Below are 18,991 nucleotides of genomic sequence, written 5' to 3' on the forward strand. Positions count from 1 at the left end.
TTGCACATTTGCTCGGCCCTTGTCCGGCAGACAACCTAATATTTAAATGATTTAACTTTTTATTTCAGCTTTGCAATTAAAAAAAATCCAGGCAAGCAAATTTCCTCAAGATATTTGTCAGGAAAAGTTAAAAAAAAATATCCGGGCAAATAAATTTCAAGTCACTTGCCCTGGACGAGTAAATGTTTCGCATAATCTGCACAGCCTGAAACAAACCCTTCAAGCGTTATTTTTTAAGATACTTTTGTTGATGTATTATTATTCCCATAACTTAAAAAAGAGCATTAATTTTCCTATGGTATGCGACTTGTGGGACACCCTGTAGAGTCCTTCAAGAAAGTAATCATTACTTCTTAAGCCTTGACAGTTTGAAACGTTGGATGATAAGCTTTGATATGTTCTGCAGTGCATCGTCATATGTTGGTATGTCTGCTTGAAAATATATGCAGGAATAAAACTTATATTACTGATCATTTTGAAATTCTAGCGTTTCTCTGCACGAAAGTGTTACCATATAATTTGATCCACATAATGGTGTATACCAATACCTGTGGATAATTGTACCAACCGTTCCTAAATTAGTGGGCAAACACTGCTCACAAAACCTGGAACGACATCGACCACTTAGGTAACAATACATTCTGGAATATAAAGCTACTTGGAGACAACAACTGAGAACTTATAGTGTACAGTATTATCGTAGCGTTCACTCACGGTGCTCTGAACCAGTCCCATTTCACAGAGTTCTATCTCATAATTTTATATTGTTGATGGAATAGTGTATTTATAAACTTGTTACAGGCTTAAAGACCTTAGTTGTTGAAGCGCAGTAATAACATTGTAACAACAACCAGTCCCATATTATTATGGAGAAGCTATCCTTCACATGGTACACACAAAAGTCTGTTTATTCTTCTTCCTGTCTGTCTACCTGTCTATCTATCTTGAGAAGGCCAGTCATATACCTGTACAGTGTGCAGTATACAAGTTTCCAGCACCAACCATACAATCAATGTCGCCATAAGCCAAGCTAAAAGGATAAATGCTCTCAAATTTGCATGAGTGGCGAGCAATATGGCGTGAGACAGGCATGTGATGCTCCTGAAACTCAAAGTGAAAGTCTTCCATATTTTATTGGCAAACCAATCGAGCAAAAACCTCAAAATAAGTTATCCATCTTACTTTGTACAAGAAATAGGCCACTGTTACATGCAACCTGTCATGAAGCTGTCTTGAAATGATCTTGTTGAGGGGTCTGTAGTTGCTCGATCGTTCTTTGCCAAAATACACCAACTTTTGAAAGAACTTACTTGTAAGCACTGGCGTCTGTGCAGTATCTGACGACACTGTGTCTAGAGGACACGCAGTACTGGCCACCACCAAGCGAGGCACCTCGGTTATCATTGGTGCTGTGCCGTCTCCTCTCTACATGATCTTCTGTTGGTTTCTGTTCTCGAGGTCTCCCTCCCCCTTTATTCCACTCTTCATTTCGCTTGGCAGCTGCCTCCTGCTGTGCCTGGGCGTGAGCTAGCAGCACCTGTGGCAGGCGAGGCATACCAAACCCGGAGAACCGCGCCCATGGGTCAGCTACCGGTGTGGGCAGACCAAGCTGGTGGCGGAAAAATGGATGGTGGAAGGGCGAGGGAGGACTCAGTGGGGAGGAAGGCAGGTCACACCAGGGCTCCTCCTCTTCGTCATCATCCTCCTCCTCCTTCACGGTGGATTCTGGGGGAGAATATTCTGCGTCAGCAGGGCCACTAGATTCTTCACTCTCGTTTTCTTTATTGCCATCATTAGTGGTCTGGAAGCCGGCCGTGGCTGAACGACGTATGGTATAGGTTGCCCGTCTGCCCGCTGCACCCGAGAGCTCCCCATCGTCGAGGCTGGTTGGTCCACATGCTAGGGCCGTCAGCAGAGACGAGGGCCGAGTTGGGGCGCCGAAGCCGGCGGGAGGTGGGATGTGAGTAAAGCCACGCTCCTCCAGAAGCGTGTTGAATCGCTCCTGGTTTTGACGCATGAACGAGGAAAATACGTCGTCCTTGTCGGCCCACAGCGTCTCGCCGCGGGCCCGCCTCACCCGCTCCCGCTCCATCTTCACTTCACGTGATGTCTTCAGCGTCTGGCACTCATATGAACACTGGCGACTGCCCTCTCGTTCAGCTCTGGTGCTGCTACTACTGCGGCAACCGTAGTTTTTATTACTTTTCTTAGGCTGTAAGCAGAAGGAGTGTGATCGTTTGAACCCCACTAGCTTTATTTTGTCAGTGTCGTGTTGAGGTGAGTCAGGCAGGTCCGCAGGGATACCTGACAGCTGTGGGTGATTTACCTCCTCCACAGAATGACGTTGCTGTCTCTGCTGCCGCTGTGCCACTTGCTGCTCATCTTCCTCCTGGTTCACAGCACATCTGCCCAGAAGTCGCGACAATGAGCGCCGGCCAGTATGCGGGCGGTTCCGATGGCCGGGTGGCTTGGCTGCTGTGTTGAGGACGCGGCGGGCTGCTGTGTTGTTACTAAAGGAGACGAGAGTGACGCCGGCGTCCTCCTCGGCCACAGCCATCACCCTGCGGGATAAATAACACATCGTTAATAACACCAAGATAAGACGTAACTTTCATACATTATAATTTGCCTTATGAAGCTACAACAAGTCGGTAATAACAATATTCTCCCCCGCCGATGCCTGGAATTACTCAGCTTGGTTACAGAATCCAAAGACGAAGTTGGAAAACTGACAACAACAACGTAAGACCTACAAGGTGCAACTGATAGATGGCACTCCTTGAAGAGGATCACTTAAAACTCTTTACTTCTGTCCACAAGTAGTGTCTGCAATAACAAGTAAAGTCAAATAATACTGTAAGAAAGACCTGAGATAACACCAAATATTATGGTCACACAACAGTTGTTAAATGTTACCGTAAACTTTAGAGACGAGATAAGAGCATTACATATCCTCGCGCACATGAGAGGAATCATGTGCAGAGAATGGAGGATACCTGATATAAGAAATGGAGATTCCTAGGAAGAATACAAATTGAAAGGCAAAAAATAAAGTGGGTGAATAAGGCGGCAGAAGTCGATGATCCACACTTCTAGAGGTACAGGAGAAGTACTCCTGGACTCGAAGCCTGGAGGTAGTTAGTGAGGAGCAGCATCTGGCGCATCGTTCTGTCTGCTTTTTGTTAACAATGGTTAAATCAAAAATTTCTATGGAGTATTGGCGGAGGAGGATGCTTACAGTGGAGCCTCCTACACTACATCCATCTATGTTATAACGACAAAGATGATTCAGTAAGTCATAAAATATCAACAAGATGTCTCAGCAATTAATAGACTATAAGGATGACTTAAATTTCTGCACTATAACCAAAGACGACTCAGCGATCGTGGGACGTCAATAGAGGTATCTCAGCAATTAATGGAATGTAAACAAAAATGACTCGGCAATTAAGAGATGTTAACAATGATGACTGAACAAATGTGAAATGCAAACACAGATGACCCGGCAATTATGAGATGTCAACGAAGCTGTCTCAGCAAATGATGGAATGTAAACAAGTACGACTAAGCGGTCTATTGAAAAAAAGAAGACTCAGAAATTAGAGTATCAACAAAGATGACTCAGTTATTTACTGAATGTAAACAAAGGTGACTCAACAATTTATGTAGTCAACAGAAATGATTTGGTGATTTATAAAATATAAAAGATGATTCAGCATTTTTAAATGTCATAAAAAGTGACGCGGATATTCAAGGAATATAAACAAAGATGACTCAGCGACTAAGTAAATGTCAACAATTGATAGTATTTTATGGAGTGTTAACAAAAATGACTCGAGGATTATGAGATGTCATCCACGTGGGTCTGGCGTCATAGATGTATCTATCTTCTATAAGGTTTAATATCTGTGAACCAGCTGTAGTTTTACTCTACGTAAGTACATTACACCCCAGTCTACCAACCCTTGCCAAGGTCCACTTCATTCTTACATTTGAGTCAGATGATGGCGACTGATCGAGAGTTGGTCGTGTGAGTGTAATTGTGACGTGAATTACATTGTTCAGCGATAGTATTCATCGATTATTATTAAATATTCAGATTTCATATTATATACACTTTTCTGCCTTGAGACATATTTATAATTAATTTTGCTAGTACCGAAAAGGGGTGGAGGGGGTGGGGGCTAGAGCACGTAGCCTACACAGTACCCTGTCAGTCTACCTTTGGATCACAAGGGTCGAGATTTTTTTACTGCCGTCTGGCCACGAGGCCCACAACCGTCACACATGACTTGAGAATGGCTGGCTGACACGCTAATCACTCAGGTGCCCATGCGACATGTTCAGTGGAGCAAATCTTATGGTGTGCTGAAAAATTACTTAGGTCTATAATATAAAAAATATAGTTACACACAAACGACATACACTTCACAAAATTAATTAAGGGGAATGAGTAAAACAGAGTAACTTCTAGTCACTGACCAAAATAACAAGCCGTGTGCCTATACTGCTGATGTGACGCCGAATACATTAGTTATTTGATGTGCCAATCAATTCACAATCAACTAAGGACGTACAGTAATGACAAAACACAAATATTTTCACCAGACTGAGATATATGACGGAACAACACGGTAGGGTTAGTAATCAAAAAGTAATATTGGTATACAATTAAAATAATTCAGTAAACAAAAATACGTGAATTTTCAAAGGCAGTTAGCAAGAGTTCGTTTTCAGGCAAGCACTGAGATGAATTCCCAGCAAAACAAACAGTTATTTTTACAAGTACAGCTACAGTAAAATTCCCTCGACATTTGGCAGTATCTGTTGCCGTTGTTATAATGTTATTACTGCGTTTCAACAACAAAGGTCTTTAAAAGCGTAACACCTAAGTACAATTTCTGTGACAAAGTTATCTGTGTGGTGGCGACTTGGGAGTAACAAGGTTACAGCTGGTGAAATCTGCTTGCCATTGTAAATTACGAGTGAAATTTAACAAAAACCACTGTATTAAAAATTTTTTGTCTGAATAAAGGCATAAAATGATAAGAAAAAATTTCAGTAATTAGATATTAGATACTGAAATCCCAATACCACTTCCTTAGAAAACCCTCAAATACGTGTCAGCTATTGACAAGACCATCCACGGCGCCGCCACCTTCTGCCACTTGAGGTTACTCCACATCAGAACCGCACGACTTCACACAGCGCTACATGACCCACAATTGAGAAAATCAGAAAAGATTCGTAGGAACTTATAAGATCACCCCCTGTCTCTTATCCTTTAATCTGCAGCGAAAATTTTAGTTAATAGTCTTCCAGTACCCCCATGTTACTGTGTTATATAAAACTTTTATAGTTGGTGCATTTTCTTATAAGATCAATAATCTGCAGCGAAAATTTTAGTTAATACAGTACCCCCATGTTACACACACACACACACACACACACACACACACACACACACACACACACACACACACACACACAAAGCAGTGGGAGGAAAAGAGACACAAGAGACAGTGTTCCGTGGCCACCAGCAAGGCTTTGTGCTCACGTCCCCCTCAAGGATATTGGTCCATTTCCTCCTGGTACCCCCTACCCAAATCCCCACACTTGATCAATACATCGCCCCACGGTCTGTCCCTCTCGTGGAGGTGTGGACTGGGGGTGGAGGTGTGGCAGGTTGCTGTAGGTGGAGGTGTCAGCAGGTTGCGGTTGGGGTGTGGATTGGTTGGAGGAAAGGTGGGGAGGCTGGAGGAGGTATGGGCTAGATGTGGGAGGAGGTGTGGTGTTGGATGTGGGTGAAGGTGTGGACTAGATGAGAATGTGTGTTGCGTGGGGGTGGAGGTGTGGGATGGGTGGGGGTGGAGGTGTGGGATAGGTGGAGGTGGAGATGTGGGGGTGAAGATGTGAGCTGAATGAAGGTGTGGGTTGGGTGAGGGTGGAGGTGTGGGTGAAGGTGTGGGCTGGGTGGGGGGTAGGTATCTTGGCAATGATAGCAGTAGAAATGTAAATTGTCCACAACTACAGGTACAATGGCAGAGAGACATTGATAGCGGCACAGTACAACGATAAATTGGCACTGATAGGGTTACAATGGGTGGTTCCGGGCCATTGTGGTGCCGTGATGAGATGGGGTGTTTTAGGCCCAAGAAAATACACACACACACACACAACCTCTCTCTCTCTCTCTCTCTCTCTCTCTCTCTCTCTCTCTCTCTCTCTCTTTCCTTAACTTAATTCTTCTGTTTCGTCTTCTTTCCTTCATTTCTTCTTATTTTCTTGTCTTTTCTTCTGGGTTTTTAATATATTTTTTCTGGGGAGAGCGGCTGTTGTCTGACTCACTACTCCCTTCTTGGTGGAGGTCTTACAGTAGTCACCTTAAGGTACAGTCTTATCCTCCTGTACTCGCTGAGTCTCATTCTTCTTGTTTTGTTGGTGTTTTGGTTCCTTGGTCTTCATTGAGGACAGTGGTCCAGCACCACCTTCTTTTTGTATTTATGATGTACCATAATGGACAAATGTAATAATGACATTAAACAGTCTGCTGATGTAGATTCACACACTGGCCTTGAGAAATAGAGTTGAGATGAATTTTTGTTCTGTATAAATTTAGGCCCATCACTCTATTGGTGTGGCGATGGTCTCCTGCCGCAGCACTTAGGGCTTCTCCACGGCCCCGTCGTGGACCTCTCCACCTGGGTCCCAGACAACTCCTGGGTGAAGATGTTCCCCACAACCTAAACTGGTGCTGGACATCAGTGTGAAGGATCCCTCCATTGAGTGCCCCTGTGGAGTGATGTAGTCAGCCTACGGGAACGTAAAGCACAAATGGACGCCCTTCTTCAGGCAGTGGAGGAGGCACTGCAAAGTTGTTGATGTCCCCTTGCACAACATAGCTATCATCTCATCTAAGTCGAACGGTTTATGGAATTTTCGTTAAGTTTGGATAAAAAGTGGGAACAGGACACACACACACACACAAACCGGAAAACCAAGTAGGATCAAAACGACCGGTTTATATATTCGGCATCTGATGACACCTTTGACTTCTCTGACTAAGAAACAAACAAAGACAAACAAACAACCACAAAAACTGATCTTATCGACATACTTGAAAAAACTTTGATTTCGACGTGTAAAAAAAAAAATATATATATATATATATATAAATATAAAAGATAAAACAGAGACAAGAAGAAGGCGTGATAAACCTGGACAGTAACAAGATGGCGGGTTACCAACATCTTTGTCTAACGCCATGAGTACAGTTTTCATGCACTGTTTATCTAATTCAACCAAACCTAACCTACCAGATTCAGAATTTAAGGGCTCCATCAGAACTTCAAAGTTAGTATGATACTCATTTTACATCATTTGTAAATAAGAAGTTTATGGTGGGTTAAAAAAAATCAGTGTTTTATCAACTCTGAATCCGTAATTTAAACACAGACAAAGCATCAGGTGTGTTGGGGAGATGTATAACTCCTAACACACTGAACTTTCTTACATGTTTAAGTCACGGAGCTCAAAGTTGGTATGACCCTGATTTTAAAACACACACACGCACACATACACACATATGCACGCACGCACGCATACTTCAGATCAACACTGAACGTCTGATATTATTACTGTAACATAATTCGTCTTAATTCAACAGAACCTCACTTAGTATATGTATAGCCTATCAACAAGGTTTTCAGTATCCATAGTTTATGACAACATGATGAGCGTTAACCCCGGACACCCTGCCACTATGGAGGGTGTGAGGCAGCCCGTGTTGTAGCTGAGTGGTGGGGTCCTAGTCTGTGAGGCAACAGCTTCTCAGTGTGTGGTGTGACGACATGACCAACACCTTCAGCTTCTAGGCGCCCACATGCTCTAATACATCCATTGTGACAACATAATGGCTCGGGCGAGTGGCGCTGCACGTACGGCCCCACCAGAGACCACCTGCAGGTGAGTATGTACTCACACTACATTTTCACTCTTTCAGCTTTATCAGTATTTTCTCTATCAGGAAGTCATCATAATACCCTGAAGAGCACCTGCCCCATCTACACACTGCCAACACACACGGAGGTGCCTTCAGCAATGAGAAACATAATAATGAAAACCTGATAGAATTACCCCATATGAATTGTTCCTTTGATGTACCTACGGTATACATGTACACGTAGGTAGTGTTAACTGTACTCAAAAGATACTCCTTTACATCCATAAATGAACCTGTTTGTGACTTATGACGCAAAAAGATTCGAACACTCACGAGACGCACACACCAGCCTCATCTGTAACTACATATGCATGATACGCTGGTTATTTTGTTCTGCCACGGATCCAAATGTAAACAAAGAGAGAATATTGCACGAAACTGCTGCTTTTTTACGGCGAAAAAATAAGAGTAAAAAGAAATTAAAAATAGAAGAGAAAAATACAAAATTAATCTACACCACGAAGATGCCGGAAAACCAGCTTTTTAAAAAGAGACAGATAGTTTGAGTATGGAAACACAGAAGAAGGCAGAGCATTCTACATTTTGGCTGTGTGAGGAAAGAATGATGTACTATAACGGGTTATTCTAGTGTGACCGACATCCACAGAAACGGTGGGCACCACGGGCAAGACGAGTGTTAAGAGCCCCTGGCCTTGCCGGCGGTACACAGGATGCCAAATCCACCGAACATTGCCCGTTAAAGTACCTGTAAAAAAGAGAGTGAAGCAACATTGCGGCGAAGAGAAAGGGAAGAAAGATTATCAACTAAAGGAGGAGAGTTAATAAGACGAAATGTCTTTAATTCCACCCTATCTAACAGTTGGATAGAAGAAGAGCCACCCCAGGTATGAGAGCAATGCTCCAGTTACGACGAATGAATCCCTTATACTGTAAACTTGAAGCAACTGCTCAGGAGTGAAGTAGCTACGGCATATGTACAGCATTCCCAGCTTTCGGGAGGCAGCTAAATTGATAAATGTATCATTCAACCGACATTTAGAATTTTTGAGTAAAAATGCAAATAAAGATTTTTTATTAGCACTTAACAGAACTACAGTACTATATATCATTATAGAATACAGCACTGTATATCATTATAGAATTCACAACTGTATACCATCGCCGTGTCTACGTTTAACTAAATAATACTGTTTAACTAATAATAACTAATAATTAGCTTAACAACTATGTATAACTGTATTAATTATATAATCATGTACACCTAATTAATTATAGATATGTATAACTGTATTAATTAATCTTGTAAAATTCGATTAATTAACATGTATAGCTGCGATAATTAAGTGTATACACGTGTATAACCGTATAAACCAATTCACCCATAAAACTGTACCAATGATAACCAGGTATAACTATTAATGAACGCATTTATAAGTGTACTAAATACTCAGGTATAACTTTCTATACACGTTTATAATATCATTCATCCACTTGAAATAGAAGTGGAAAATCAATTGGGAAAAAATTCTCTACCTTATTTTGTCACTTAACTGGTGCTATAATGAACATATCCAGTTAAGGTGTCTCTCTTAACTGGTGCTATAATGAACATATCCAGTTAAGGTAGTCTCTCTTAACTGGTGCTATAATGAACATATCCAGTTAAGGTAGTCTCTCTTAACTGGTGCTATAACGAACATATCCAGTTAAGGTAGTCTCTCTTAACTGGTGCTATAATGAACATATCCAGTTAAGGTAGTCTCTCTTAACTGGTGCTATAATGAACATATCCAGTTAAGGTAGTCTCTCTTAACTGGTGCTATAATGAACATATCCAGTTAAGGTAGTCTCTCTTAACTGGTGCTATAATGAACATATCCAGTTAAGGTAGTCTCTCTTAACTGGTGCTATAATGAACATATCCAGTTAAGGTAGTCTCTCTTAACTGGTGCTATAATGAACATATCCAGTTAAGGTAGTCTCTCTTAACTGGTGCTATAATGAACATATCCAGTTAAGGTAGTCTCTCTTAACTGGTGCTATAATGAACATATCCAGTTAAGGTAGTCTCTCTTAACTGGTGCTATAATGAACATATCCAGTTAAGGTAGTCTCTCTTAACTGGTGCTATAATGAACATATCCAGTTAAGGTAGTCTCTCTTAACTGGTGCTATAATGAACATATCCAGTTAAGGTAGTCTCTCTTAACTGGTGCTATAATGAACATATCCAGTTAAGGTAGTCTCTCTTAACTGGTGCTATAATGAACATATCCAGTTAAGGTAGTCTCTCTTAACTGGTGCTATAATGAACATATCCAGTTAAGGTAGTCTCTCTTAACTGGTGCTATAATGAACATATCCAGTTAAGGTAGTCTCTCTTAACTGGTGCTATAATGAACATATCCAGTTAAGGTAGTCTCTCTTAACTGGTGCTATAATGAACATATCCAGTTAAGGTAGTCTCTCTTAACTGGTGCTATAATGAACATATCCAGTTAAGGTAGTCTCTCTTAACTGGTGCTATATTTATTACATCCAGTTAAGGTAGTCTCTCTTAACTGGTGCTATAATGAACATATCCAGTTAAGGTAGTCTCTCTTAACTGGTGCTATAATGAACATATACAGTTAAGTTAGTCTCTCTTAACTGGTGCTATAATGAACATATCCAGTTAAGGTAGTCTCTCTTAACTGGTGCTGCAATGAACATATCCAGTCAGGTAGAGTATCTTAACTGGTGCTATAATGAACATATCAAGTCAGGTAGAGTCTCTTAACTGGTGCTGCAATGAACATATCCAGTCAGGTAAAGTCTCTTAACTGGTGCTATAATGAACGTATCCAGTCAGGTAGAGTCTCTTAACTGGTGCTATAATGAACGTATCCAGTTAAAGAAATGTCTTGACTGGTTTTAAATTCGTATCCAGTTAAGGTACAGTCTAAAGGAGTATTTCTGAGGGTATATATTTTGTTATTTCAGCTGAAGTTAACCCAGTCTTCGTAAGCACCTCCACTCACGAGAAAAAATAATATAATCCCAGGAACCTTCGTGAATTCGGCGCCACTTACGAGAATTCTTACCAAACAACCTCACCATTTTGAACGCATCGCTACCTTATCAAATCTGGACGCACTTGACCGACAAAATATTGGCCTTCATTGACCAAAAGTTCCCTCGGGGTTATCTGATCCGCATGACGTTGACCACCACTCTCCTCAAGGGGTTAACCCATCATCCCCAAAGGATTAACTCATTATTCTCAAAGGGTTAACCCATCGTCCTCAAAGGGTTAACCCTTCGTCCTCAAATGATTAACACATTGACCTTAGATGGTTGACATATAGTCCGCAAAATGTTAATAAAGTATTTTGTTCTCAAATGGTCAATGAATTTGGCATCAAAAGGGGTTAATACATCGTCTTCAAAGATTTGTTTTACCAAGTTCACGAAAAACGTTGATTTATTTATTTATTTAATTATTTTAAGCGTGCATATCACAGCAATCATTTCCGCCTTCATCCTCAACAGTTTCTGGCGGAGGAAAGTCACAATCATGGGCAATTTTCATATTTCTTTGTTTAAAATTAAGGGCAATGTTTTCTTAAGGTTTATCCATCTCAGGGATATTTTTTGCAGTTTCTTGTATTGTGGGGAATTTTTTAAGTTTCTTTAACTCTTGAGCAATATTTCATGTTTCTTTACCTCATGGGTAATTTATTAAGGTTGTTTCTTGTACTCTTTTGACAACAAATTTTTCCACTATTATGAATACTTTATAGGCATATAATTATATATCAGTTCTAAACCATATTTTTTTCATATTTTACCAAAAAAAGAAGAAAAAAAATCACGGGTGAAGCATCACCCGCACCAGAATTTGTTGACTATATGAAACACTGTGTTATTATCACCAATTTTACTTGACTATGAATTTGAATAGCTAAACGCTGTCCTAGTTGTGCCGCTAACATCCCGGTTCGCTCATAAGTAGCGAGCAGTGACCTACCAACCACCTAATTCACCTTCACATAGTATATAACCACCCACGGTTCAGTTGCATAAACCCAATTACGTTCACGTGCAGGAGTTAACTGTGATTACCTGTCACTTTCATTGGCGACATCACTGACATGTCTGCTCGTGCGAGGTTCCGCGATATCGCGTGGGGGCAAATGTAATCATTCTGGCCTCTAAATCAGTGACTTGACTCTCTCGTGCACATCAAGGTGCATACATCTTACGAGTAATAATTATACCGTAGTAATATATATATATATATATATATATATATATATATATATATATATATATATATATATATATATATATATATACAGTATATATATATATATATATATATATATATATATATATATATATATATATATATATATATATATATATATATATATATACTATATATATTTCTATTAAGGAAATAAGGCTCCTCGGTCATGCAGTCATGGGCTAGGTGGACCGTGGGTTCGAATCCTGGAGGGTTGAGGTGTTGATTGTGTGTGTGTGTGTATATATATATATATATATATATATATATATATATATATATATATATATATATATATATATATATATATATATATATATATATATATATATATATATATATATATATATATATATATATATATATATATATATATATATATATATATATATATATATATATATATATATATATATATATATATAGCTTGACAGGGCAACCAGTACACACGCTCAGAAAAACGAAAGAGCTGGTTTAACACATGTACATTATACAGTACTTCTGGATGAACAGAACCAACCTGTTCCAGGGTGTAACAAAGGGTAGAAATAAAGCTCGGTGACAATAACATTTGTCAGAGGAGAACAAGCGGCAGGAGTCACGGGGCTGCTGTGTGTACTGTGTCTGTCAGTGTTGGTCCCGGCCTCTCCCACCCCACTTGTCACTGCCGCTACCCAGTGCCAGTTTTACCACTTATAATGGTGTCACCTTAAACTAAAACAGCAACACGTTTAGAAACTTCTTTAAATCTGACATCTTACAAAACAACTACTTACCTACCTACCTAAACAAGTTTGGCTACCACGACAACCTATACCTTCACCACCATCTACACTACCACAATAATCCCACCAATAGACATCTTCACTACACTACCACCACCACACGACTTACCTAACCTCCCCCTCGTCACCATCAGACACAACAAAGAAATAATTTCACTTCGTTGACCTAACAGAGGTGGTGTGGAGGGGGGGGTCCCTCCATCCAACAACCCCCACAATTTAGGAAACGGTTCTTTTTGTATTACTGACGCTTTAGATGTTGCGCTACCCAAGGGTAGGTTTGGTTAGTTTAGGCTTGGTTAGTTTAGGCTTGCTAGTTTAGGCTTCTGGTTAGTTAAGGTTTGCTAGTTAAGGTTTGGTTAAGGTTTAGGCCTGTTGGTTTAGGTTTGGTTAGTTTAGGTTTGGTTAGTTTAGGTTTGGTTAGTTTAGGTTTGGTTAGTTTAGGTTTGGTTAGAAGTAAAGCCTATAGGTTAAGGTTTGGTTAGTTTAGGTTTGGTTAGTTTAGGTTTGGTTAGTTAAGGTTTGGTTAGTTTAGGTTTGGTTAGTTTAAGTTAGATTATGTTAGGATGTTTAAACAGGTAAAATAAACTGGAGTGCCTTGTGTACAAATAGTCACAAAACACAGCATTATTAATCACCTCACAATCAGTGCCATAAATAATATGCATGTTATGGTAATGTGTGCCATTAAACAAAAAGTGTTTATGGGAATATTAAAGACTTGTAGCCCCTCACGTACAATAATGGCTGGGTTATGTAGGGTAGATGTGAAGACACTAACCTTCAGCTGCACGAGTGTCTAGGTACACGAGTGAGGCCCTTAAGCGGAGTGCAGAGCTTGCGGCCGTCCTCCAGGTGCGTTACAGTGATCTCTCTCTCTCTCTCTCTCTCTCTCTCTCTCTCTCTCTCTCTCTCTCTCTCTGTTTTCACTTAATTCTGTATAATTGTCTCCTACTGTGTTCAAAATATCTTAACACAAGTGTCTGTGCGTTTCAATGTACTGTACACCTCGCATTTCGAACGACACCTGGAAACGGAATGGGGTAGGGAGGGCGGTGTCCAACAAGATGGTCATTATTTACATAAAACACGACAGGGGCTGTGGGTGATGATCCATCAGTGAATCCCAAACTGGGGGGGCGTGAGTTTGGTATGGGGGGGGGAACCATGTGAAAAATATATACGAAATATTGACATTCTATATTCTATGAGGATATTTTCAATAAAATAATCACGAATTAGTTGATCTTGTAAGTAATATAAATACGAGTATAAGGCATAAAACTTATCAAAAGTTTATTTAATTTATTTAAAAAAAATGTGGGGTGTCAAGTGAAAGAGTTTAGGAACTGATCCAGGGAGATTTGTCTTACTCAAACATGTAAGTTGCTCAAAGTTCAGGTCATAAATCAAGATCAAAGAGTTTGTTTTACGATGAGGTGAAGGTTCTGCAGCGGTTGTGTTATGACGTACAGTCACGGAAAAAAGTCCTGTCACTCATCCGTCCCATCCATGAACCTTGAGACTCGTGAATCCGTGACATCACACATTGTTAGGCCCATAGATGGCGCACTGGATAATGTGATGTCTCGGATTCACAGGTTCATGAGTCTCATGGTTCATGGATGGGACGGAGGACTGACAGGACTTGCTTCCGTGACTGTATAAACGTTGCTTCATCAGCTCAGGCCGTGAAGTACACAACGTAAGGTCACTCTCCATACCAGAAGGCGACTTTCAACAGAACTGCCAACCTCTTTAAATTCTGAAATTGTGAGCTGATTCCTACTACCTTGATTACCACTATAAGGGAGGTAGTTGCAGAGACATTAAGGAAGTAAGGAAATAAAGTGAAGAACTGTTAACGCGCAACACATTACGGATGGCAAGGGGGGAGGGGAATGGAGTGGAAGTGCAGGGGGGGGGGGGGTCCGTGCTGGTACATACACACCTATGACACGCAAGGCCTTCAATGGTGTATAAAGGTATAATGTTCTCGCCCCTCAGACTCTCCCGTGAGACACGTGAGTGATTGAGTCGCGGAGGAGTTGAGGGGATAATGGCAGAATTTTCATACACTGTGCCCCATAAAAAAAAAAATAATGGGTATTTTAATTGAGAGTAAAAGCCCGAACTAACAATGAGAGTAAGAGATAATGAAGACTGTACTTCACACAGTTCTAAGAAATCTATGCATTGTAATGTTTCACAGATTAATATCAATAATTGAAAAAAATGTGAAACTCGGATAATGTGTTGTAAAAATAAAGAGAAACAGAGATATCGTCACGAGGCCCCCAGCAGGATGTATAAATATGAGAGAACACGTGCACTTGTGGCCTGAATACCCTCGATAATTTGCAATATCTGACAACTATCATACTGTGTGGGCTTTTGTATGTGTATAGGTTTTAGTTGGCTGACGCTACTTTTCAATAAAAATTACGCCAGAATAACATGAAACAGATACTATAATACAGAAAAATCAGTAAATAGATGTTAAAATCCCCTTTACCTACGTAACCCTCAGGTAGATGATGCTAAATTATACCCAAAATGTCAGGCCAATTTTGTGCTCCCGAATCTTGTACTTGACACACCATAACAAGTTGATAATAGAAGCATAAGGGTCATTGGTTCGATCCCGGGGCTCTCCCATTTTATCCTTACTGTTGGGGAAGTGAAGGCGGTCGAGTGTAGTATCGGACACGCTGCCTCCTCGTGTACTGAAAGTTTAGTCTATCGGACAGTCATGTTTAGTGGACCTCCTTTTTGGTGCTTAATATGGAGGATGGAATCTTAGCCATAAGTATTGAATTAATAATCTTTAGTGTACGTAAAGAATCAGCCGTCATGAGTGTGAGTGAGTCCCAAGACCCAGAGCTGCGACCCAATGTGCTTCTTACACATCAAGTGTCTGGGAACAACCTTTAGGGTCGCTTAGCTGGCCAATAACTCTGTGTTTGACCTTAACCCTGAGGTTAACTCAAGACCATTTTCCATTATCAATAACCAATCAGATCGCCAGAGATGATGACCCTCAATTTTATAATCTTATAACATGAAAGGAGTCGAGCAGGGCGCTGAGGACATAGACAAATGAACGTCTCTAGTCATGAAATGATACACCAACGATGTTTAAGTAGTGGCCAGGTAATACATGTTTTAGGTTGGGTGGCCAGGTAATACATGTTTTAGGTTGGGTGGCCAGGTAATACATGTTTAAGGTTGGGTGGCCAGGTAATACATGTTTTAGGTTGGGTGGCCAGGTAATACATGTTTTAGGTTGGGTGGCCAGGTAATACATGTTTTTAGGTTGTACAGGTAATACATATGTTTTAGGTTGGGTACAGGTAATACATGTTTAAGGTTGGGTGGCTAGGTAATACATGTTTTTAGGTTGCGGCCAGGTAATATGTTTTAGGGTTGTGCCAGGTAATACATGTTTAGGTTGGGTGGCCAGGTAATACATGTTTGAAGTACAGGTAATATGTTTTGTGGGGTTGTGGCCAGGTAATACATGTTTTAGGTTGGTACAGGTAATACATGTTTTAGGTTGGGTGGCCAGGTAATACATGTTTTAGGTTGGGTACAGGTAATACATGTTTTAGGGGTTGGGTGGCCAGGTAGTACTACATGTTTTAGGTTGGGTGGCTGTGTAACATGTGTTTTAGGTTGGTGGCCAGGCACACATATGTTTTAGGTTGGGTGTACAGGTAATACATATTTTAGGTAGGGGTGGTTGTGGGTAATACATGTTTCAGGAAGGGTGGCCATAGGTAATACGTGTTTAGGTTGCATAGGCACATGTTTTAGGTTGGGTGGCCAGGTAATACATGTTTTAGGTTGGGTGGCTAGGTAATACATATTTTAGGTAGGGTGGTCAGGTAATACATGTTTCAGGAAGGGTGGCCAGGTAATACAGGTGTTTTAGGTTGGGTGGCCAGGTAATACATGTTTTAGGTAGGGAGGCCATGTAATACATATTTTAGGTAGGGTGGTCAGGTAATACACGCATTAATTTAAGAGGGGGCAGATACTTGTCCTTCACAGGGCTAAACTTTTTCACACAACTAAACTAAATTGAACTAAAACTGTACTATACTTTCTTTTTTTTAAATTTTGTCTAAATTTTTCGAAACTTTTCGTAAATTTTTATAATATCAACATTTTCAGAAACAGTGCAGATTATGCAACTGTGTAAAGTCATGTATACATTTATCAAAGCTGATAGACGAACTAATTTAACCTAACCGAGCTATCTTGGTTTATTTTCTGGTTAGCCTCGGTAGGTTCGTTTCAAGTTTTCATTACGGCTACACCCAACTCTGAGTCACCTGCTCAGTGTACGGTGCGACAACATGTTCCTCAAAGTAAAGTTCAAATTAGTTTTCTTATGTCCAGCCCTTTTCATATCATAGGAAACACTGTTTAGTAACACTGTAAATTTTTTTTAACTAATATAATCATGAAGCTGGTTACGGTAAAGCATTTTGATCGTGCACCGAACACCCATCCAGGAAATTGAGAGCATGATGACCGTCCAGACTTTCAATCACCTATACACCCTAAAGTCTCTAATCATCATAAAGCACTGCCAGCTCCTATAACAGAAGTAAGCTGGGGACAAGTGATAGGAGTAGAGGCATGCGAGCGGTGGTGTTAATGATGACTGTTTGCATGGCGGGCTATCAAGGGATCACCTCAAAATAAAACACCTCAGATAAAAAGAGGAACACAGACGCTTACAGACGACCCGAATAAAAACATTCAATTTACTATTTTTATCTTATTTTATCCCCAAGTCATTATTTAACCCAACCAAAAGACTCATACCTTCCCTTACTCTAGTATTTATTGTTTACTTATTTTTACCATCCGAGACAACCATCTCACACAAGGTACATTGCAGGAAATTTTCCCCTGTGTGTCGCAAAATCTTACAGGATGTCGCTCTTAATCCTTTCTTCTCTGTGCCGCTAATTCTTGGAAGGCACTAGAGAGGCAGCCTAAAGTCTAGACGAGATTCTGAAACTACAGCTTGAGGAGGAAGTAGCCGGAGTCTTACATAAAACTCGGGTGACGTGTGGTGGCAGGGAACGCAAATATTAAACATTACGTGATACATATGACAATATTTCTCGAGGTTAATACAGCGATATTAATCTATACTCGCACTTGATTTTTTTCCTTTATTTTCACCCAAATACAACCTATTTGATGGATCTTGGTTTATTTCCACACTGCAAATAACAGTGAAGCGTATTGTAAAGAGATGAATGTGCAACCTAGTGTTTATAGAGTCCAGCTGGGGACGAAATGCTCAGGACACCTTTGTTAATATTTGGCATTTGCTTGAGAGTAGTGTAGGTAAGGTAGACTGAGGGAGGGGGGGATAACATCTATTTATTCAGATCTTTCTTTGTATTATAGTGTTTTTTTGACGATTTTAATCTCACGTGATAATTCATTATAAAAAGCCGCTGTCACCAGTTACAGACCCGTCACATAATGTCCCACACGTAGAGGCCAGATATTGTATAAAAATCAAGTAAATTTGGGCATGAAATAATGCTAAAAGAATCAATTTAAACGTATTGTTCAAGTCTTCGTTTACACACCAAAAATTCGGTATAAGGAAAAAAATCATCTAAATCTTCCGAGTACAATAGGTGGTAATCTGTGTTCAGCAGCACGAGTGTCTCATATCTCCTTATATGCGGGCTCCAATCCTTGTCAGTACACCTTACACAGCATTCAGTATTTCTTGCATTATCTTATTCTAAAGGTTCCTCAATCTATATGGTCCTAAATCCTGGTATAAGTGGGTTCCAATCCTTAGAAAACCATCTGACCAATATTACTTGTCACTCTTAATTCACAATGTTACTCACCATACAAAACCTTATACAGCATATATATGAGATTTACAGACCATAAAGCCTAAATAGCTGA

The 18,991-nt window shown here is 40.3% G+C and overlaps 1 protein-coding gene across 1 annotated transcript in view; it reads right to left on the minus strand.

Moving 5' to 3' along the window:
* LOC121877476 (FYVE, RhoGEF and PH domain-containing protein 4-like) overlaps positions 1–18,991 on the minus strand; it is a 139,977-nt gene that overhangs the window by 68,434 nt on the left and 52,552 nt on the right. Inside the window, exon 3 of the mRNA XM_042383264.1 lies at positions 1,311–2,561. Within this exon, the coding sequence (XP_042239198.1) occupies positions 1,311–2,561 (1,251 nt within the window). The remainder of the gene's footprint in view (positions 1–1,310; positions 2,562–18,991) is intronic.

This window comes from Homarus americanus, unplaced genomic scaffold (genome assembly GCF_018991925.1).
Source record: "Homarus americanus isolate GMGI-L3 unplaced genomic scaffold, GMGI_Hamer_2.0 scaffold33468, whole genome shotgun sequence".
Taxonomy (NCBI): domain Eukaryota; kingdom Metazoa; phylum Arthropoda; class Malacostraca; order Decapoda; family Nephropidae; genus Homarus; species Homarus americanus.